Source organism: Penaeus japonicus, unplaced genomic scaffold (genome assembly GCF_977035675.1).
Source record: "Penaeus japonicus unplaced genomic scaffold, GWHDUDI00000001_assembly GWHDUDI00000009, whole genome shotgun sequence".
NCBI classification, from domain to species: domain Eukaryota; kingdom Metazoa; phylum Arthropoda; class Malacostraca; order Decapoda; family Penaeidae; genus Penaeus; species Penaeus japonicus.
In genome coordinates, this window is record NW_028234411.1 from 16,124,824 (window position 1) to 16,147,323 (window position 22,500).

The window sequence follows — 22,500 nt, forward strand, 5'->3', positions numbered from 1 at the left end:
CCCACTTGGAAAGAAGTTATTATCTTTTGTAGGTATGTTGATGGGTTTCATAAGAGTGTGTTTGTTTTTCCAGTAGCAAAATAGTTCTTATCTTTTGTTGATAGGCATGTGTATGTGTCTGTCTGTGTGTATGTGTTTTGTTTTTGTTTTATTTTTGATTTTTGCTAGAAAAGACTTTCCATGGTGTTTATAAACATAGGCTGAAAGACAGACAAACACAGACTAAGAGAAGAACAACATTAATGTTCATTCTAGGATTTCCTCTCCCTGTCCCCCTCACCCTTCCCTTCCCTTCCCATTCCCCCTCCAGCAACACCACTCCTTGCCCCGCACCATCATCATCTACCGCGACGGCGTGAGCGAGGGCCAGGTGCGGGTGGTGGATGAGCACGAGCTGCCCCAGCTGGCCACCATCTTCCAGCACTTCGACTCCTACGAACCCAACTTCTCCTTCGTTGTCGTGCAGAAGAAGATCAGCACACGGATCTTTGCCTCTCTGGTGAGCAGCCTTGGGTAGGAAAGGTCACACCCTCGTTCCCCTTGTTCTCTTTGTTAATGGTATTGTTATTGCTCTTTTCACATTTTGTGTTCTAGGACTGTTATCAATGTCATTGTTATTACAACTACTACTACTATCATTATTATTATTATTATTATTATCATTGCTATTTTGTTTTTGTTTATTATTATTATTGGTGTCATTGACTTTATTGTAATTGTTATTATTATTTTTATTATTTTTATTATTGCTGCTATTATTATTGCTTTTGTTATTTTTTCCATTATTATTTCTTTTTAGAATAGAAAGGAATGAACAACTATGTATGTTTGTAAATATGTATATATATTCATTTTAAAAGTTACTTTAAATCCTTAATCATTAAATATTAAGACTACAAAGCAAAATCCAACTTCCTTTAGAGAACATCGTGTTTTAAGCGTGTGATTCCCGCATTCCAGAATTTCTGTTTTTTGCATGTGATTCCCACATTCCAGAATTCGTGATTTTTGTATGTAATTCCCACATTCCAAAATTCCTGTTTATTGTGTGTATTACATTCCAGTACTGTTTTATGCATGAAATTCCCACATTCCAGAATTCCGAGCTGGACAACCCTCCACCCGGGTCCATCATAGACCACTCCATCACACACCGCTATTGGTACGACTTCTTCCTCGTGTCCCAACATGTGCGGCAGGTATGAGAAAGAGGAAGAGGTGGGAGAGGGAAAAGGGAAAGGAATAGAGGGAGAGGAAGAAGAGGGAAAAGGGAAAGGAATAGGAGGCAGAGGGAGAAGTGGGAAAATGGAGAGGGAGAAGGGGGAAAAGGAAGAGGTAGAGGAGGGAGAGGGAGAAGGGGGAAAAGGGAAAGGAATAGGAGGGAGAGGGGGAAGTGGGAAAAGGGAAAAATAGAGGTGGGAGAGGGAGAAGAGGGAAAATGGAGCAGAAGAGGAGGGAGAGGGGGAAGGGGGAAAAGTGAAAAAATAGAGAAGGGAGAGGTAGAAAGGAAAGGAATAGGAGGGAGAGAGAGAAGGGAGAAAAGGGAAAGGAATAGAAGAGAGAGGGAGAAGGGAAATGGAGAGGAAGAGGAGGCAGAGGAAGTAGGGGGGAAAAGGGAGAAAGAGAAGGTGAAAAAGGGAGAGGGAGAAGGAGGAAAAAGGAAAGGGAGAAAGGGGAAAAGGGAGAGGAAGAGAAGGAAAAGAGGAAGAGGAGGGACAGGAAAAGGAATAGGAGGGAGAGGGAGAAGGGGAAAAAGAGAGGGGAAGATGAAGGAGTGTGGAGAGGGGAAAGGAGAGAGGAAGAGGAGGGAGTGTGGGGAGGGGAAAGGGGAGAGAAAGAGGAGGGAGTGTGGGGAGGGGAAAGGGGAGAGGAAGAGAAGGGAGAGGGAGAAGGGGGAAAAGGGAAAGGTAGAGGAGAGATAGGGAGAAGGGAGACAAGGGAAATTAATTGAAAAGAGAGGGAGAAGGGGAAAATGGAGAGGAAGAGGAGGCAGAGAAAGTAGGGGGGAAAGGGAAAGAGAGAAGGTGAAAAAGGAAGAGGGAGAAGGAGGAAAAGGGAAAGGAAGAGAAGGCAGAAGGAGAAGGAGGAAGAGGAAGAGGAGGGACAGGGAAAAGGGGAAAGGGAAAGGAATAGGAGGGAGAGGGAGGAGGGGGGAAAGGGAGAGGGAGAAGGGGAAAAAGAGAGGGGAAGAGGAGGGAATGTGGAGAGGGGAAAGGATACAGGAAGAGGAGGAAGTGTGGAGAGGGAAAGGGAAAAGGAAGAGGAGGGAGTGTGGAGAGGGAAAAAAAGAGAGGAAGAGGAGGGAGTGTGGAGAGGGGAAAGGAGAGAGGAAGAGGAGAGAGTGTGGAGAGGGGAAAGGAGAGAGGAAGAGGAGGGAGTGTGGAGAGGAGAAAGGAAAGAGGAAGAGTGGTGAGTGTGGAGAGGGGAAAGGGGAGAGTAAGAGGAGGGAGTGTGGAGAGGGGAAAGGGGAGAGGAAGAGGAGAGAGTGTGGAGAGGGGAAAGGAGAGAGGAAGAGGAGGGAGTGTGGAGAGGGGAAAAGGGAGAGGAAGAGGAGGGAGGGTGGAGAGGGGAAAGGGGAGAGGAAGAGGAGGGAGTGTGGAGAGGGGAAAGGAGAGAGGAAGAGGAGGGAGTGTGGAGAGGGGAAAGGGGAGAGGAAGAGGAGGGAGGGTGGAGAGGGAAAAGGGGAGAGGAAGAGGAGAGAGTGTGGAGAGGGGAAAAGAGAAAGGAAAGGGAGGGAATGTGGAGAGGGGAAAGGAGAGAGGAAGAGGAGGGAGTGTGGAGAGGGGAAAGAGGGGAGGGAGTGTAGGGATGGCAAAGGAGAGAGGAAGAGGAGAGAGTGTGGAGAGGGGAAAGGAGAGAGGAAGAGGAGGGAGTGTGGAGAGGGGAAAGGAGAGAGGAAGAGGAGGGAGTGTGGAGAGGGGAAAGGAGAGAGGAAGAGGAGGGAGTGTGGAGAGGGGAAAAGGGAGAGGAAAAGATGGGAGGGTGGAGAGGGGAAAAGGGAGAGGAAGAGGAGGGAGGGTGGAGAGGGGAAAGGGGAGAGGAAGAGGAGGGAATGTGGAGAGGGGAAAGGAGAGAGGAAGAGGAGGGAGTATGGAGAGAGAAAGAGGAGGGAGTGTGGGGAGGGCAAAGGAGACAGGAAGAGCAGGGAGTGTGGAGAGGGGAAAGGAGAGAGGAAGAGGAGTGAGTGTAGATAGGGGAAAGGAGAGAGGAAGAGGAGGGAGTGTGGAGAGGGGAAAGGAGAGAGGAAGAGGAGGGAGTGTAGAGAGGGGAATGGAGACAGGAAGAGGAGGGAGTGAGGAGAGAGGAAGAGGAGGGAGTGTGGGGAGGGGAAAGGAGAGAGGAAGAGGAGGGAGTATGGAGAGGGGAAGAGGAGGGAATGTGGAGAGGGGAAAGGAGTGTGGAGAGGGGAATGGAGACAGGAAGAGGAGGGAGTGTGGAGAGGAGACAGGAGAAAGGAAGAGGAGGGAATGTGGAGAGGAGAAAGGAGAGAGGAAGAGGAGGGAGTGTGGAGAGGGGAAAGGAGAGAGGAAGAGGAGGGAGTATGGAGAGGGGAAAGGAGAGAGGAAGAGGAGGGAGTGTGGAGAGGGGAAAGGAGACAGGAAGAGGAGGGAGTGTGGAGAGGGGAAAGGAGACAGGAAGAGGAGGGAGTGTGGAGAGGGGAAAGGAGACAGGAAGAGGAGGGAATGTGGAGAGGAGAAAGGAGAGAGGAAGAGGAGGGAGTGTGGAGAGGGGAAAGGAGAGAGGAAGAGGAGGGAGTGTGGAGAGGGGAAAGGAGAGAGGAAGAGGAGGGAGTGTGGAGAGGGGAAAGGAGACAGGAAGAGGAGGGAGTGTGGAGAGGGGAATGGAGACAGGAAGAGGAGGGAGTGTGGAGAGAAGACAGGAGAAAGGAAGAGGAGGGAATGTGGAGAGGAGAAAGGAGAGAGGAAGAGGAGGGAGTGTGGAGAGGGGAAAGGAGAGAGGAAGAGGAGGGAATGTGGAGAGGGGAAAGGAGAGAGGAAGAGGAGGGAGTGTGGAGAGGGCAAAGGAGACAGGAAGAGGAGGGAGTGTGGAAAGGGGAAAGGAGAGAGGAAGAGGAGGGAGTGTGGAGAGGGGAAAGGAGAGAGGAAGAGGAGGGAGTGTGGAGAGGAGAAAGGAGAGAGGAAGAGGAGGGAGTGTGGAGAGGGGAAAGGAGAGAGGAAGAGGAGGGAATGTGGAGAGGGGAAAGGAGAGAGGAAGAGGAGGGAGTGTGGAGAGGGCAAAGGAGACAGGAAGAGGAGGGAGTGTGGAAAGGGGAAAGGAGAGAGGAAGAGGAGAGAGTGTGGAGAGGAGAAAGGAGAGAGGAAGAGGAGGGAGTGTGGAGAGGGCAAAGGAGACAGGACGAGGAGGGAGCGTGGAGAGGTGTGAGGGTTGTCTTAGTCTATCATAACTGACAACCCAGCACAAAATGGGAAGTGATGTTAGACACAGGGTTCGAACATTACAGGTTTATTCCATAATGCAGATAGTCTGCCGTTATGGTGCATGAAAGATATATTCACAACTTCACAATGGTCATAGCAATAAACAATATCACAACACGTATGAACAAGCGGGGAAATCAGGCGTCACGGTAGCGCAGTCGATCCCGGTCTGTCGGTGTGTTCCAGACATCCTGCTTATATGGGAAGGCTTCGCATCCGACGTCCCCAGCGTTAGGAACGTGGCAATGTAGTCTGGAATGTAGGAGGCGTGACTATCGAGGAATTAAGCTCATTCTGAGGGTCTAAGGTACTTGGAAAGGCAGCCATTAGTAAGCCACCCATCACTCGAAGTTAACCTGACCTGACCTCGCGATTGCCTCACTAGTTAATAGTACGAAAATGCTTATATTTGTATATGGATCTATTGCTGTAATTAATATCTAATATAAGCATAATATATACTGTAATTCTATATAAGCATTCTATATCATTCTTACAACGCTCGGCCACCTACTGACCAAGTCGTCCTCAACTTGCAAAGATATATAGCATCAAAATATTGGGCATGTGGGCAAAAGTACAAAAACAAAGAATAAGAGAAATAGTATACGCGTTTACTATATCTCTGTTTCACCGTAATATGAAGATTCAACACCCCGAGTAGACAAACATCTTGATTGTGCGACGAAACCCATGCGGTTGCAAAGGTGCGCTGGTCCTCAAGATGGCGGTGTCGGGACATCAGGGTTGACAAGGCTGGTTTGCCAAGCCGTTCTGATGGAATCATCTTCAACTTGCAGACTTGGAATGAAGTCACAGAGTAGTGCCCGATGCATACATAGCAATTGCAATGATGATTGGCAGTGCCAAAATAGTAGGATTGGAGGTAGAGACGTATATATATTGCATGTATATAGATATCAAAATATTATTTAGACATAACCGAAGTAATGATGATTAACTTAACTTGTTTGTTCCTCTCTGCGGCACGTCGACAGATGATGCGGCATGTAGTTTAACCGACAGGAAATATGTAGATTGTGGCGCAGAATGGGTCAAGTAAGTAATAAGATGGTAGCCAATCTCTGCATTTCTGTTAAAGAGTACTAAGGGAGACATGGATTCCAGTGCAACAGTTGTAACATCAGAATATGTTGCTGGAATAAACTTGATAAAGAAAATTATTGAACATATGCAGGGAAGATGGAAACATATTGTAATGTCAAGATAATTCAAATCATGTGACCTTGGCTGTAGTAGTTCTGAAATATGAAAAGTATACTACATATAAAGAGTAGATATGGGTATACCAAGTTTGATTTCAGAGAACGCACATGATGTTTTGAATTGTGATGAGAGGACTGGAACAAGAAGGGAAGTTATTACCCAGTTCAAGAAGAAATAGAATCACAAAACAAAAGGAATTCATTGCTCATGTGCGACATTCTAAGAAATCTGAAAGTAAAAGAATTAAGACTTATCATTAACACTTGAAAGTTCCATATATCAGTATTTACTAATGTGACCATGATATGGTCGTTACCGTACTCGTGGTAAGTTCTACAAGGTCGTGGCTGCTTGGCCGAAAAACGTTGCCGTGCTGGCGGTATTTCTTCTTCTTTTCGTGACCGTGCGCTAGGTCAATTTGCTGCAGGGAGCAATGCTCATGGCTCTGTTAGCCAAAAAACTACCGGAGCTGCGCCGGGCGCAAAGTAACCGTACTCGCGGTATTTCGCAGTGGACCGTATTACTGGTCGGTACATCAGACGTCTTCTCGTAAGACCGTTGTGGCTCTCTCAGCCAAACATCGGGGCAGGCCCGGAATAACTATAAACTAAATGACCGGTTTGGCGGTCGTTGGGATGAATGAAAAAAGGAAGGAAGCACCCGGGTCTCATCCTCATGGAGGAGGGCTCTGGTAGGCCGAGACTAGATAAATTGGATGAAAAACCGAATCTTGTCCTCAAAGTGGTTAATTTTCTTAACAGAGGAGATGCTGATAAGCCAAGATTGGTAAAAAATAATGAATGAGCGTACGAAAGTTGAAACCGAAATCCATAAGCATTATCAATATTGAGAGTTTTTAGTCATCAACATAAAAAATCAATCAGATAGGTGATTGGGAGGGGAAGGATTAGTTGAAAGATGAATTAGGCGAGAAATATTTGTGCAAATAACTATCCACTTAATGTTCAACAAAACAAGGGCAATAAAAGAATTATTATGGGTGGCACACGTCCTACCGAGTTACTAAATATTCGTTTTATGTGAAGTGTCAAGGTGTGTTTGTGAATAGAAAGATAAGAATAGTTAATGTAAAAGTACGAATGGTAGATGTTGTATCTATAGTGAGTTATGTGTGTTTGTATTTTGCAGAAGGTAATAAATCGCATAATAAATCATTTATAGAAGGCTATGTAAAATGATTAATTGTATTAATAAAATAATAATAACATCTAAAATTACTTCACACGACAATTACGATAATACGATAGCTTAACTACGACAAAATAATAATGAAGAACTAAGAATAAAAACACGAAAATAGAGAAAGTAATATACAACGTTAGAAAAAAAATAAATGAAAATGAATAAAATCTGTAACAAACGAAAAAAAATATATTACAAAAAGTATTTATATGTAAATCGTAGAATTAACACATTTGTCTTGATAGACAGGTGTGGTCATCGCAATGTAACATTTTACTTTAGTGAGGTCCTGAATGACCGCGAATAACCTGCTAGAGTACGAAATGACCTAGCCAAGTGACCTAAAAAATATTTTATAGTAATTCCTAATATACATATAAATATACTTATTAAAATACATACAATATTAGTTAAAAAATATAAAAAATCACGAAACGTTACTGAAATTAAGACAATGGTAATAGTTCATAATAATTAGCTGGTACGATAAAATCAATCTTGAAATTATGAAAGGATTCGCACTAGAGAAATGTGAATAATAATGATAAAATGAGGAACTGATCCGAATTGAGATTACCCCGTTCAATCTGCAATCGAATAGTTGGTTCGCAGCAAGTGCAAACGACTTAGGCAACCCTTGAGCATCTCTTGGCTTTGGACTCTGTTTTACGCTACGTTTGACCGGTGAAGTGACGCTTAACTAATTTATATGATACATGAAAAATGAATAAAAATTCGAATTTGCCATATTAAATATACCAAAGACAAACTAATTGAGAATGAGATTAGATTGCAGCTAATTAATATGAATTAATAAGAATCACGCACTTTGAAATAAATGTCTGAAAAAGAAATATTGATAAGAAATATCTGGAAGAATAATTATGCAATTAAACAAACATTAAAGAAGAGCGATAAAAAAGAAAATTCGGGAATTATATCATTGATTATACAGATAATGCGAAAAAATACCTTAGTTACACACACATGGAGAAAAAAAATTCTGAGGGAAAAAATGGGTAATTAACCCATTGCGTACGGGTGTCATGACATACATGACGTAGGAGCTTTGGCCTGACGACGGGCGTCATGACGTACACGACGTTCGGGGATTTTGGATCACTGTGCTATTTTATTTTGCTATGAAAAAGGAATGAGTGATGATGGCTACTGCAGTCCTAATTACTATAATTACCGTAATATCGTGCAAGCTTAACGTCCAAAACCTAGATGGCACCACTTTTTCCTAGCACCAGCAGGTGAGAGAGCCTTGAATGGCACCCATCCACGGCCTCTAGCAAGCACTGTCTCTATAGAGCGATGGCACACACTAAGTTGATGAACCCTTGCTCAAAACTACCGCCGATGAAGGATGTGCAGGCAGAACGAGAAGAGGAAGGTGACTCAATCCATACCCAGTGTCTAAAATGTGTTCCTGTGCCAATATAGATGCCTTTCACTGTGGCACTCACAGTCACAAGCACAGGTTTCATTCCTCTTCCCTACCTCTTCTTGTTATCTTTATTGTAGGTGGTTATATGTTTCGTATTCGTTCATGACAGCACAAAAATACGAAAAAATAAAGTTGCCTTTTGTCCTCCCATAAAACAGCAATACTTCTATCACATTGATTATAAAGAAAATAATGAGCTAATATGGATAATATACTACAATTTTACTCAACTGCAGCACTGATAGAGCCTGTCATATGGCACATATAAGTCTCTAAACTCAATAAAACACACAAAAAAATAAAACACAAAAACCGCTCTAGTCTTACAATGAATGACTGAAAGAAAGTGGGATGATTCAAATTATATTGCTTCAAGCGGTCTCTCTCTAAAATAAAACCTATCCTGGAGGCTGGGCAAGCAAATTTATCTCCGTCTGCAATGGGTTAAGAGTGGAAAAAATAGTCGGAGAAAAAATAGGGTGAAAATTGAGACACGGGGGACAATGCTTCCACTGACTTACCTTGATTTTCCTGCGTGACACGTATTTACTGCTGTGATCACGTGAGAGTGAAAAAAATGAAAGCACGTGGCGAGTGGTCCACGAGTTTTAAAAATATAGGAGGCAAGCAAGACTCTGGCTGACATCATTCTGTGAGGGTGGGGTTGAACAGGGTGGGCAGGTGGGTTCTTCTTCGGAGTTGAGTCAGAAACCAGCAAAATCGTGGCACCACCGGCTGGCACCCGTTGTGAGGGTTACACCGCTGGAATAAGTTGTGAACCACCGCTGCCATCAGTTGTGAGGGTTGTCTTAGTCTATCGTAACTGACAGCCCAGCACAAAATAGGAAGTGATGCTAGACACAGGGTTCGAACATTACAGGTTTATTCCATAACGCAGATAGTCTGCCGTTATGGTGCACGAAAGATATATTCACAACTTCACAATGGTCACAGCAATAAACAATATCACAACACGTATGAACAAGCGGGGAAATCAGGCGTCACGGTAGCGCAGTCGATCCCGGTCTGTCGGTGTGTTCCAGACATCCTACTTATATGGGAAGGCTTCGCATCCGACGTCCCCAGCGTTAGGAACGTGGCAATGTAGTCTGGAATGTAGGAGAGAGGAAGAGGAGGGAGTGTGGAGAGGGGAAAGGAGACAGGAAGAGGAGGGAGTGTGGAGAGGGGAAAGGAGAGAGGAAGAGGAGAGAGTGTGGAGAGGGGAAAGGAGAGAGGAAGAGGAGAGAGTGTGGAGAGGGGAAAGGAGAGAGGAAGAGGAGAGAGTGTGGAGAGGGGAAAGGAGAGAGGAAGAGGAGGGAGTCTGGAGAGGAAGAGGAGGGAGTCTGCTGAGGGGAAAGGAGAGAGGAAGAGGAGGGAGTGTGGAGAGGGGAAAGGAGAGAGGAAGAGGAGGGAGTGTGGAGAGGGGAAAGGAGACAGGAAGAGGAGGGAGTGTGGAGAGGGGAAAGGAGAGAGGAAGAGGAGGGAGTGTGGAGAGGGGAAAGGAGAGAGGAAGAGGAGGGAGTGTGGAGAGGGGAAAGGAGAGAGGAAGAGGAGGGAGTGGGGAGAGGGGAAAGGAGAGAGGAAGAGGAGGGAGTGTGGAGAGGGGAAAGGAGACAGGAAGAGGAGGGAGTGTGGAGAGGGGAAAGGAGAGAGGAAGAGGAGGGAGTGTGGAGAGGGGAAAGGAGACAGGAAGAGGAGGGAGTGTGGAGAGGGGAAAGGAGACAGGAAGAGGAGGGAGTGTGGAGAGGGGAAAGGAGACAGGAAGAGGAGGGTGTGTGGAGAGGGGAAAGGAGAGAGGAAGAGGAGGGAGTGTGGAAAGGGGAAAGGAGAGAGGAAGAGGAGGGAGTGTGGAGAGGGGAAAGGAGACAGGAAGAGGAGTGAGTGTGGAGAGGGGAAAGGAGAGTGTGGAGAGGAGAAAGGAGACAGGAAGAGGAGGGAGTGTGGAGAGGGGAAAGGAGAGAGGAAGAGGAGGGAGTGTAGAGAGGGGAAAGGAGACAGGAAGAGGAGGGAGTGTGGAAAGGGGAAAGGAGAGAGTGTGGAGAGAGGAAAGGGGAGAGGAAGAGGAGGGAGTGTGGAGAGGGCAAAGGAGACAGGAAGAGGAGGGAGTGTGGAAAGGGGAAAGGAGAGAGGAAGAGGAGGGAGTGTGGAGAGGGGAAAGGAGAGAGGAAGAGGAGGGAGTGTAGAGAGGGGAAAGGAGAGAGGAAGAGGAGGGAGTGTGGAGAGGAGAAAGGAGAGAGGAAGAGGAGGGAGTGTGGAGAGGGGAAAGGAGAGAGGAAGAGGAGGGAGTGTGGAGAGGGGAAAGGAGAGAGGAAGAGGAGAGAGTGTGGAGAGGGGAAAGGAGAGAGGAAGAGGAGGGAGTGTGGAGAGGGGAAAGGAGAGAGGAAGAGGAGGGAGTGTGGAGAGGGGAAAGGAGAGAGGAAGAGGAGGGAGTGTGGAGAGGGGAAAGGAGAGAGGAAGAGGAGGGAGTGTGGAGAGGGGAAAGGAGAGAGGAAGAGGAGGGAGTGTGGAGAGGGGAAAGGAGAGAGGAAGAGGAGGGAGTATGGAGAGGGGAAAGGAGAGAGGAAGAGGAGGGAGTGTAGAGAGGGGAAAGGAGAGAGGAAGAGGAGGGAGTGTGGAGAGGGGAAAGGAGAGAGGAAGAGGAGGGAGTGTGGAGAGGGGAAAGGAGAGAGGAAGAGGAGGGAGTGTGGAGAGGGGAAAGGAGAGAGGAAGAGGAGAGAGTGTGGAGAAGGGAAAGGAGAGAGGAAGAGGAGGGAATGTGGAGAGGGGAAAGGAGAGAGGAAGAGGAGGGAGTGTGGAGAGGGGAAAGGAGAGAGGAAGAGGAGGGAGTGTGGAGAGGGGAAAGGAGAGAGGAAGAGGAGGAAATGTGGAGAGGGGAAAGGAGAGAGGAAGAGGAGGGAGTGTGGAGGAGGGAAGGAGAGAGGAGGGAGGGGAGAGGGGAAAGGAGAGAAGAGGAGGAGAGAGGAGAGGGAAGGGAGGGAGAGAGGAGAGGGGAGAGAGGGAGAGGCGAGGGAGGAGGAGGAGGAGTGTGGAGAGGGGAAAGGAGAGAGGACGAGGAGGGAGTGTGGAGAGGGGAAAGGAGAGAGGAAGAGGAGGAGGGAGTGTGGAGAGGGGAAAGGAGAGATGAGGAGGGAGTGTGGAGAGGGAAAGGAGAGAGGAAGAGGAGGAGTGTGGAGAGGGAAAGGAGAGGAAGAGAGGAGTGGAGAGGGGAAAGGGGAGAGGAAGAGGAGGAATGGAGAGGGAAAGGAGAGAGGAAGAGGAGGAGTGTGGAGAGGGAAAGGAGAGAGGAAGAGGAGGGAGTGGAGAGGGGAAGGAGAGGAAGAGGAGGGAGTGTGGAGAGAGGGAAAGGAGAGAGGAGAGGAGGAGAGTGGAGAGGGGAAAGGAAGAGGAGAGGAGGGAGTGGAGAGAGGGAAAGGAGAGGAAGAGGAGGGGGGAGTGGAGAGGGAAAGGAGAGAGGAAGAGGAGGAGTGTGGAGGGAAGGGGAGAGGAAGGAAGGACAGAGAGGAAGGTGTGTGAAGGGGAGAGAGGGGGGGGAGGGAGGAGTGGGAGAGTGAGGGAGGGGAAGTGGAGAGGGAGAGGAGGAAGAGTGGGGGAGGAGTGGAGAGGGAAAGGGAGGAAGAGGAGAGTGTGGAGGGAGGAAGTGAGAGTGGAAGGAGAGAGAAGAGGAGGGAGGGAAGGAAGGAAGAGGGAAGGAGAGGAAGGGGGAAGAGGGGGAGAGGGGAAGGAGAAGAGGAGGGAGGGAGGGAGAGGGGAAGAGGAGGGAGAGGGAAAGAGGGAAGGGGAGGGAGGAGAGGGGAAGGAAGGAAGGAGAGGATGGAGGAAATGGGAAGAGGAGAGAGGGGAGAGGAAGAGAGGAGGGAGGGGAAAGGAAGAAAGGGAGTTGAGGAAGAAGAGGGAAAGGGGAAGGGAAGGGAGGAGGGAGTGTGGAGAGGGGAATGGAGAAGGGAAGAGGAGGGAGTGGGGAAAGGAGGAGGAAGAGGGAGGGAGAGGGAGGGAAGGAGAGGGAGGGAGTGGAGAGGGGAAAGGAGAGAGAAGGGGGAGTGGGAGGGAAGGAGAGAGAAGGGGGATGTGGAGAGGAGAAAGGAGGGAAGGGAGAGTGTGGAGAGGGGAAGGAGGAGGAAGAGGAGGAGTGGAGAGGGGAAAGGAGGACTGGAAGGAGGAGGAGAGTGTGGAGGGGAAAGGAGAGGAGAGGAGGGAAGGGAGAGGGAAAGGGAGAGGAGAAGGGAGGAGTGGAATAGGAAGGAAAGGAGACAGGAAGAGGAGGGAGAGAGGGGAAAGGAGAGAGGAAGAGGGGAGTGTGGAGAGGAGAAAGGAGAGAGGAAGAGGAGGGAGTGGGTGGGGAGAGGGGAGGGGAGAGGAGGGAGTGTGAGAGGGGAAAGGAGAGAGAGGAGGTGGAGAGGGAGGAGAGAAGGAAAGAGGAGTGTGGAAGAGGAGAAGGGAGGGAAGGAGGAGGAGAGGAGGGGTGAGGAAAGGAGAGGAAGAAGAGGGAGTGTGAGAGGGAGAGGAAAGGAAGGAGGAGATGGGAGAAGAGAGGGAGGAGATAAGGAAGAGGAGGGAGTGTGGAGAGGGGAAGGAGAGAGGAAGGGAGTGTGAGAGGGAAAGGGAGAGAGGAAGAGGAGGAATGTGGAGAGGGGAAAGGAGAGAGGAAGAGGAGGAATGTGGAGAGGGAAAGAAGAGAAGGGAGGATGTGAGAGGGTAAGGAGTAGGAAGAGGAGGGACGGAGAGTGGGAGGAGGAGAAAAAAGAGAGGAAGAGGAGGGAGTGTGGAGAGGGGAAAGGAGAGGAAGAGGGGGAGTGTGGAAGGGGGAAGGAGAGAGGAGGGTGATGTATGGGAGGGAAAGGAAGAGGAGAGGAGGAGGTGGAGAGGGGAAAGGAGAGAGGAAGTAGGAGGGGAGGTTGAGAGGCAAATGGAGAGGGAAGGAGGGAGTATGAGGGGGCCCTTCGCTCGTCACTCTTCTGCTACAGGCTCTGTTCCCTTATCCCTGCCTCGTCTTGCTATACTAGCTTTTCCCTTCTCCCTTCCTCGGTCTTGTTTAGGTATTGTCTGTGAACTGATCTCTTCCTCTTCTACCATAGTCTATGTTCCCGAACCCGGCCTCGTATTGCCTATATGCGCGTTGCCCTACCCTTCATCTTACTTGTCTATATGCTCTGTTCACCCCCACTCTTCGCTCTTGTTTCCATATTCTCTTCCGTGTCTTTCTATATTCTCTTTCCCTGTCTCTATGTCTCTGCCCTTTCAATACTTGCTCTTTTCCGCTTCGCTCTTCACTCTTCTACATTCCTTTACCTTCTCCCTTCCTCTTTTTTCCATATCTCTTTTCCCTGCTCTCTTCCTCATTCTTTCTATACGCTCTTGTTTCCCTTCTTCTCTCTCTGTCTTAGATATCTCCTGCTCCCTTCTCGCTTCCTCTTCTGGCTACAGTCTCTTTCCCCCATTCTCCGCTTCCTCTGCTTTCTATACGCTCGTTTCCCTTGCTACCTCCGCGGCTTTCATCTATTCTACTTTTCCCTGTATCTCTCCTCTTCGTGCGTTACTCTCCCTTTTCCATTTCTCTGCTTCCTCTTCCTTGCAATATCTTCTTCTCCATTCGCCAGTCCGCTGCTTCTAGCAGTGCTCGGTTGCCCTTCTCCCGTCCTCTTCTTCGATATTTCTTTTCCCCTTCTCCCTTCAGCTTGCTTTCTAGATGCCCTTGGCCCGTGCTCTAGCTGTCGCTCTTCCCGTTTCTCTTCCTCTTCATTCGATATGTCTCTTCCCCGTGCGCCCTTCCTGCTTCTTGCCATAAGGTCTCTTATCTCCGTCCGCGTCATCTTCTTTCTCATTCCTCTCCCGTTCTCTCTGTCCCTCTTTTGCTATAGTGCTCTTTTCCCTTTTCTTCGTCCTCTCTTTGCCTTATTCGCTTTCCCTGCTCGCTTCAGCTGCGTTTCTACTGGCTCGTTCCCCTTACCTCTTCCTCTTCTCTTTGCTATATTCGCTTTTCCCTTCGCCATGCGCTTATGTCTATAGTCTTGGTCCCTTCTCTCCTTCTATATTCCTTTTCCCTGTTTTGCTCGTACTCTTCTTCGTTATTCGCTTGTCCCTCTCCCTTCCTCTTCTTGTCCATATGCTACTACTCCCCTCCTCTTCCTCTTCTTTCTTTATTCCCTTGGCCATTCTCTCTGCTCTTCGTCTTATTCTCTTTTCCCTTCGCCCTTCAACTTCGTTCCATATTGCTCTCTCCCGTCTCTCTTCCTCGTGCTTTCTATCTTTCTCTTTTTCCCCCCCCTATTTTCTCTTCATCGTCTTTCTATATTTCATCACTTTCCTTTCCCCTTCCTCTTCTTCTTTATTTCTTGTTCAAGGCTCCCTTCCTCTTAGTTCAATATTCTCTTTTCCCTTCTCTCTTCCTGCTTCTCTCTATATCTTCTGTGTCGCCTTTCTCTCTTCCTCTGCTCTCTATATTGCTACTTAACTCCTGCTCTCTTCCGTTCTCGTTTCCATCTTCTCTTCCCTACTCCCTCCCTCTTCTTTCTGATTCCCTTTTCCCTTTCTCTTCCTCCTCTTTCTATTTTCTCCTGTTCCCTTCTCTCTGTCCTCTTCTTGCTATATTCTTTTGCCCTTCTCTCGTCCTCGTCGTTCGATTATTCCGCTTTTCCCTTCTCTCGGCCGCTGTGTCTGCTTTTTTCTCTTTTCAATTCTCTCTCCTCTTCGTTCTATGTGCTCTTGGTCCCTGCTCTCGTCCTCTTCCTTTCAATATTCCGTTCCCCTTCTCCCTTTCTCTTCTTATCTATATTCCCGTTTCCCTGCTCCCCCCCTCTCTACATTCTCTGTCCAGCCTCATCTTTCCCCCTCTCCTTCCGCTTCTTTCATATATTCCCCTTTTCCCTTTCTCTCTTCCCCTACTTTCGAAATTCGCCCTTTCCCTTCTCTCTTCCTCGTCTTTCTATATTCCTTGTCCCTTCCTCTTCCTCCTCTTCGATATTCGCTTTTCCCTCCTCTCTTCCTCTTCTTCGCTAGAGTCTCCTTTTCCCTTCTCTCGTCCTCGCTTTCTAAATTTTCTTTCCCTTCTCATCTTCCTCTTCTTTTCATAGGCTCTCTCCCTTCTCTCTTCCTCTTCTTTCTTTATTCTCGTTTCCCGGCCCTATCATCGTCTTTATATATTCTCTTTTCCCGGCTCTGCTTCCTGCGCTCTGATATATTCTCCGTTCCCTTCCTCTTGCCTCCTTCGCTCTATGATTCCTCTTTGTTCCCTCTCTCGTCCCTTCTCTCTATATTTCTCTTTTTCCCTTCGCTCTTCAGCTTCTCTCTATAATTCTCTTGGCACTTCCCTCTTCCTCCTCTGTGTCTATAGTTCTCTGTCCCCCTTCTCGCGTACCCTTCTTTCAGATAATTCCCTTTTCACTTCTGCTCTTCCTCGTGCTGCTTCTATATTCTCCTGTACCTTCTCTCTTCCTCTAGCCTCTATTATTCTCCTATTCCCCTTCTACTCTTCCTCTGTCTCTCGTTGAGTCGCTTTCCCTTCTCTCTTCTCTTCTTCATATTCTCTTCTCCCTTTCCTCTTCCTCGTCTGGCGAGAGGCTCTGGGCCATGCCCTCTTCCCTTCTTTCTATGTGCTCTTTTCCCTTCCCTCGTCCTCTTCTTTCTATATTCTCTTTCCCCTTCCCTCTTCCTCTTCTTGCTATTATTTTCTCTTTTCCCTTCTCTCTTCCTCTTCTGTTCTATATGCGCTTTTCCCTGTCTCTCTTCCGCTGTCTTTTGCGATAGTCGTGCTTTGCCATGTATCTGCACTCTCTATATCTCTTTTCCCTTCTCTCTCCTCTGTCTCTCGATATTCTCTTTTCCATTCTCTCTTCCGCTTCTCCATACTCTTTCCCTTCGCGCTGCCTCTCTTCGAGTGATTCTCCTTGTCCCCTTCTCTACTTTCTCTTCTGGTCTATATTTTCGTTCCCCTTCTCTCGTCCTGCTCTTTCCATCTTCTCTTCCTCCATTCGCCCTCTCTCTTCCTCGCTATCTCTCTTGCCCTGCGTCTCTTCCTCTTATGGTATAGGCTCTTGTTTCCCTTCTCTCTTCCTCTTCTTCGATAGTCTCTTTGCCCATCTCCCTTCATTTGCTATTTCCATATTCCTTGGCCAGGCACCCTCCTCATTCTTCATATATTCTCTTTCCCTGTTCCCCGGCCTCGTCTGTGTGATATTCCTTTCCCCCCCTCTCTGTTCTGTTCGCTTCCCTTCTATTCAATATACGCTGCTCCCTTCTCGTCTGCCTCGTCTTGCTTTATGCTCCTTCCCTTCTCTCTTCCTCTTTCTTTCGACACTCTCCATTGTCACTTAGCTCTCGCTGCTTTCGTATACGCTCGTTCCCTTGCTCGCTTCCTCTGCTTGCTTATATAATCTTCTCCCTTGCTCTCTTCCTCGTCTTCGATGTTCTCTTGCCCGTCGCTATTCCGCTTCCTTTCTATTTTCTCGTTTCCCTTCTGCGTCCTCTTCTTTCTAGATTATCTTCCCGTTGCCCTTCGCCTTCATCTTGCTTGCTATCTTTCTTTTTTCCCTTCTCCTCTGCCCTTCTTTCTATTATTGTCTTTCCCCGTCTCGCTTCCTCGTTTCTACATGCTCTGTGCCCTGTGAGCCCATTCCTCTTCTTTCGATATCGCTTTACCCTTTCTCTTCCTCTTCTTACATATACCTCGCCCTGCGCTCGTGTCCTCTTCTTTCTAGAGTCTCCTGCCCGTCTCTCTGCCTCGTCTTTCTATACGTCTCTTGTCCCCGTAGCTCTTCCTCGGCTTCGATATACTCTCGCCATTCTCTCTTCCACTTCTTTCTATATTGCTCCTTTCCCTCTCTCTTCTCTACTTTCGATATCTCTTTTCCCTGCTCTCTTCCTCTTCTTTCTATAGTTCGCTTTTCCCTTCTCCGTCCAACGCATCCACTATATTCTCTGTCCCTTCTCTCTTCCTCTGTCTGCCATATTCTCTTTGGCCCTGCTCCCTTCCCTTCTTTCTGAATATTCTTTTTTCCCTTCTCGATTCCGCCCTGCTAGCCATTCTCTCTTTTCCCTTCTCGCTTCCTCGTCTTTTCTATATTCTCTGTTTACCTGTCTCTCTTCCTGCTTCTGTCTGATATTGCACGGTGTGCACTTCTCTCGTCTCGTCTTTCTATTTTTCTTTTTTCCCTTCTCTCTCCGCTTCTTCTATATTCTCGGTTTCCCTTCGCGCTTCCTCGTTCTTCGATATTCTCGTTTCCCTTCTCCCTTCCTTTTGCTGTCCAGATTCTCATTTTCCCTTCTCCCTTCCTGCGTCTTTATATATTCTCTTGCCCTTCTCTCTTCCTCTGCTTTCCATTATTCTCGGGTCCCCGTTCTCCCGGCCGCTTCATTTTCCCCCCTTCCGATATTCTCTTTCCTTTTCCCCTTCCTCTTCCTTTTAGATCTCTTCCCCCCCGTCTCTGTCCTCGTCTTTCTAAATTCTCTTGTTTCCCTGCTTCTCTGCCTCTTCTTTCGATGATTCTCTGGTCCCTTCGCTCTTCCTCTACGGGCAATGTATCTCTGTTCCCTGTCCTCTTCCGCTCTTGTTCAACATTCTCGTTCCCTTTCTCCCCTGCCTCTTCGTTTCTATACTCTGATTTTCCATGTCCCCTGCCTCGTCTGTCTTATATTCCCTTGTCCCCTGTCGCCGTCCGCTTCTTTCAGATTCTCTTCTCCCTTCGCTCTTTCGCGTATTGCTACAGTCTCGGGCCCTTCTCACGCCGCTTCTGGCTAAACTCTCTTTTCCCTCTCCCTTCCTCTTCTATCTTTATTCCCGTTCCCGTCCTGTTTTCTCTGCTGCCCCTTGCGCGTGCCGCGTCTTGTGTTCTGAGTAGTCTCGTTCCCCGGCGCCCATGGCCGCTCTTCCTTATTCTTCTTCCCGCCATTCGCTCTTCCTTCTGCGCTACCAGTCTCTCGCCCTTCTCGCGGCCGCGTCTTTCTATATTGCTGCTTTGCCCGTTGCTCTTCCACGGCTTCGATATTCTCTGGGGCCCTTGGCTCGTCCTCTGCGTGCTAATATTCTCTTTTCCTTGTCTCGTCCTCGGCTTTCTATATGTCTCTGTGGCCCGGACTCGGTCCGCGTAGTTCTACATTCGCTTTCCCTTCGCTCGTCCTCTTCTTTATCTATATTCTCTTTGCCCTGTTTCTCTTCACTCCCTTTCTAGATTCCGTTTCCCTTCTCCCTCCTCGGCGTTCCTGAGTCTCTTCCCCCTCCCTCTCCGCTCTTCGTATAGTCCCTTCGCCGTCCTCGTCTTTCTATATTCCCTTTTCCCTTCTCCTTGCCTCTTATGGCTATTATGTCTCTTGTCCCTTCGCCGGCCTCTTTTTTGTTTTCTTTCTAATCCTCGTTCCCTTCTCTCTTCTCTTTCTTTCTATATTCTCTTTTTCCCCTTTGCTCTTCCTCTTCCTTGCTATATTCTCTTGTTCCCTTCTCTCTTCCTCTTGCGTTCTATATTCGCCTGTGCCCTTCACGCGACCGCTTCGTTTCTATTTTTGCTCTGTCCCTTCTCTCTTCCCCTCTGATATATTCTCTTTGACCCGTCTCTCTTCACTGTCTTGTATAGATTCTCTTTTACCTTCTCTCGTCCGCTTCGGCTATATGACCGTTCCCTTCGCTCTACCTCGATCTCCGATATTCCTTTTCCCTGTGCGCTCGCCAGCGGCTTTCTAGATGTGAGCTTTGCCCCTTCTCACTTCCGCTTCTTTTCTATATCCCTTTTCATTCTCTCTTCCTGCTTCGTTCTATATTCATTTCCTTTCCCAGTTCGCCCTTCCTCTTGCTGCTAACATTCTTCATTTTCCCTTCGCTCTTCCCTCTTCTTTCTATAGTGAGCGCGCCCATTAGCTCGGCCGTCGTCTTTCTATTTGCCCTTTCCCTTCCTCGCGTCCTGCTTCTCTCTAATTCTCCTTTCCCTGCGCTCGTCCTCTTCTCTTCTATATTCTCCTTTCCCCTGCTCTCGCATCTTCTCGCTTCCTTTCACTTTTCCCGTGCTCTCTTCCACTGAGACTCATTTCTCTTTTCAATTCTCTCTTCCTCTTCTTTCTACAGTTATGCGTGCCCTTCTCGCTTCCTCCGCTTTCATATTTTCTTTCCCCTTCGCTCTTCCGCTCTTTAGATATGCCATTGTCCCTGCTCTCGTCCTCTTCGCTCGAGTTTCGCCGGTCCCTTCGCTCTAGCTTCCTCTCTCTCTATATTCGCTTTTCACCTTCTCTCGTCCGCTTCTTTCCATTTTCGTCTTTTCCCGTCTCTCTTCATCGTCTTTCTATATCCGCTTGATCCTTCTCCTCTGCCTCTTCTTTCTTCATTCTCTTCCCGTCTCTCTTCATCTGCTTTCGAGTTTTCTTTCCCCTTCGCTCGTCCTCCTTCTTCTACCATTCTCTTTTCCCGTCTCCCTTCCGCGGTCCTATATTGCGCTTGTCCCTGCTCTCGGCCGGATCGGTCCTGCTTCCCTTTCCCCTGTCTCGCTTCCTCTTCTTTCTATATCCCTTTCCCTTCGCTCTTCCTCTGCTATGTCTATAATGCTCCCTGTTCCCTTCTCTCTTCCGCGTCGGTCGTATAGTCACTTTTCCCGGTTATCCCGCTCGCTGCCTCGTCTTTCTAGAGTCTCTTTTTCCTTCGCTCGCCGCTTGCTGGTCTATATGCCTTTTCCCATACCGCGCTTCCTCTTAGGGCGAATTGCTCCTTGTGCCCTGTCTCTCTTCTCGTCTTCCTATATTCTCTTTTCCCTGGCTGCTCTTCCTCTTCGTGGCGTATATGCTCTTGGTCCGTCTCTCTTGTCCTCTGCTTGCTATACGTCGCTTTGACCTGTCGCCCTGGCCTCGCTTGCCATATGCTCTTTGCCCCTTCTCTCTTCCTCTGCCTTCGATATTGCTGCTTTGTCCCTGTCGCCCTGCCTCTTCTTGGCTATATCTCTCGGCGTCGTCTCTGCTTTGTTTCGCCCCGTTCACTCTCTTCGTCCTCTCTGTCTATATGCTCTTTTCCATCGCTCGTGTCCTCTTCTTCTGTCGTGAGAGTGCTCTTTTCCATTTTCGCTCAGTCCTCGCCGCTAGACATTCTCATTTCCCTCTCGATTCCTCTGCTTGTCTATATTTCGTTCCCCTTCTCTCTTCCGCGTCTTCGTACATTCTCTTTCACTGTCGCCCGTCATCGGCTTTCCATATCTCTTGGCCCTTGCTCTCTTCATCTGTCTTTCTACTTTTCTCTTTTCCCTTCTCCCCCTTTCTTCTTTATTCCTTCTTCTCTCTCTAATTTTCGGCCCGCCTCTTCCTCTTTTTCTAATCTTTTTTCCCCCCTCTCTCTCTTTTTTCCCCTAGTCTCTTCGCCCCCTCCTCTTTCTTCATATTTCGTTCCCGCTCTCTTCCTCTTCTTTCAATAATTTTCCTTTCCCTTCTTCCTCTTTTTCTACATTCTCTTTCCCTTCTCCCGCCTCCTTCTTTATTCTCGTTCCCCTTTTTCTCTTCCTCTTCTTCTACCCTCCTCCCCCTCTCCTTTTTCCCTTTTCTATACTCTTGGGCCCTTTCTCTTCCCTTCTTCTATTTTCTTTTTCCCTCTCTCTTCTCTTCTTCTACATCCTTCCCCTTCCTCTTTCCCCTTTTTCATATTTCTCTTCCCTTTTTCCGACCTTCTTTTGAAGTCCTCCCTCTCCCCCTTTTCCATATTCTCTTCTCCCCTCCCCTTCCCTCTTTTTATATCCCTTTCCCTTCTCCTCGCTTCCCATATTCCTTTTTCCCCTTTTCCCTCCTCTTTTCCATATCCCTTCTCCCTTCTTCTTTCCCCTTCTTTCTATATTCCCTTTCCCTTCCCTCCTCTTCTTTTTATATCTCTTTCTTTTCCCCTTCCCTTTTTTCCAATCTTCCTTTTTTATCTCCTCCTCTTTGGGGCTAGTCTCTTCCCCTCCTTCTCTTCTCCTAATCTCTTTTCTTCCTTTGTTTCCCTCTTTCATCGCTTTCCCCTTCCCACCCTTTTTTCTATATTCCCTTTTCCCTTCCTCACCTATCTGCCATCCTCCCTCTCGCTTCCCCCTTTCTAGATTATCTTTCCCCCGCTCTTCCTCGGCGATATTCCTTTTCCCGCCTCGGCCCCTCGAATTCTCCTTCCCTCTCCCTTCCCTCGGTCTACATTTGTCTTTCCCCCTCTCTTCCTCTTCTTTCATATTTCTTTCCCCTTCTCTCTCCCTTTCTAATTGCTCTTTTCCCTTCTCCTCCCTTTCCTTCCATCTCCCTTTCCCCTTCCTCTTCCCTTTCTATATCCCTTTTTCCCCCCTCTTTCCCCCCCCTTTTTTCATATTCCCTTTTTTCCTTCTCCTTCCTTTCTTTCCCATTTCTCTTCCTTTTCCCCTCTCTTTTCCCTCCCTTCTATTTCCTCCCTTCTCTCTTCCTTTTTCCTATTTCTTTTTCCCTTCCCCCTCTCTTCCCTTCGTCCATATTCTCTTTTCCCTTTCCCTTCTCCCTTCTCTTCTTTCTATATTCCTTTTTCCCTCTCCCGTCTCTTGCTTCTATTTCTTTCCTTCTCCTCCTCTGTTGGTATATTTCTTTTCCCGGCCTCTCCCTTTCTATAGTGGGTTTCCCTTTCCCGTCCGCTTTTTGATGCGCTTTTTTTCTCCCCTCCTCTTCTTCTATACTTTGCCCTTCTCTCTTTCCCTTCTTTCTATATCTCTGTCCCTTTTTCCCTTACTCTTTTCTTATTCCGGCCCTCTCTCTATTTCCTTTTGCCCTTTTTCTTCCCCTTCATATTCCTTTTCCCTTCTCTCTCCTCACTTTCTATTGGCCTCCCTCCTCCTTCCCTTCCTCTATATCCCCCCTTTCCCTTCTCGCTCCCTTCTGTTTATTCCTTTTCCCTTCCCTTCCCCTCTTCAAAAATTTTCTTTTCCCTTCCCCATCCTTTTCTTTATTATCCTTTGCCCTGGCTCGTTTCCCCTCTTTCATTTTCTCTTTCCCTTCTCTCCTCTTCTTTCTATATTCCTTTCCCTTCCCTTCCCTTCTTTCTATTCTCTTTCCCTTCCTACCTCTCTATCTATATCTCTTTCCCTTCCCTTCTCTTTCTATATTTACTTTCCTTTTCCTCCTCCCTGCATTTTCCTTTCCCTTCTTCATTTTCCTTCTCTTCGCTCTATATTCTCCACCCTCCCTTCTCTTCTCAAATTTCCTTTTCCCCTCTCCCTTCCTTTCTTTCTATATTCCTTT

The 22,500-nt window shown here is 48.0% G+C and overlaps 1 protein-coding gene across 8 annotated transcripts in view; it reads left to right on the forward strand.

The window, feature by feature from the left end:
* The window catches only part of AGO3 (Argonaute 3), a gene marked incomplete at its 5' end in the record, with an annotated part of 53,759 nt that overhangs the window by 29,005 nt on the left and 2,254 nt on the right, over positions 1–22,500 (forward strand). For 7 of the 8 annotated variants that reach the window (XM_086539783.1, XM_086539790.1, XM_086539786.1 and 4 more), the window contains 2 exon segments: positions 311–499; positions 1,098–1,199. In XM_086539783.1, coding sequence (XP_086395909.1) covers positions 311–499; positions 1,098–1,199 — 291 coding nt within the window. 8 annotated transcript variants of the gene reach the window in all.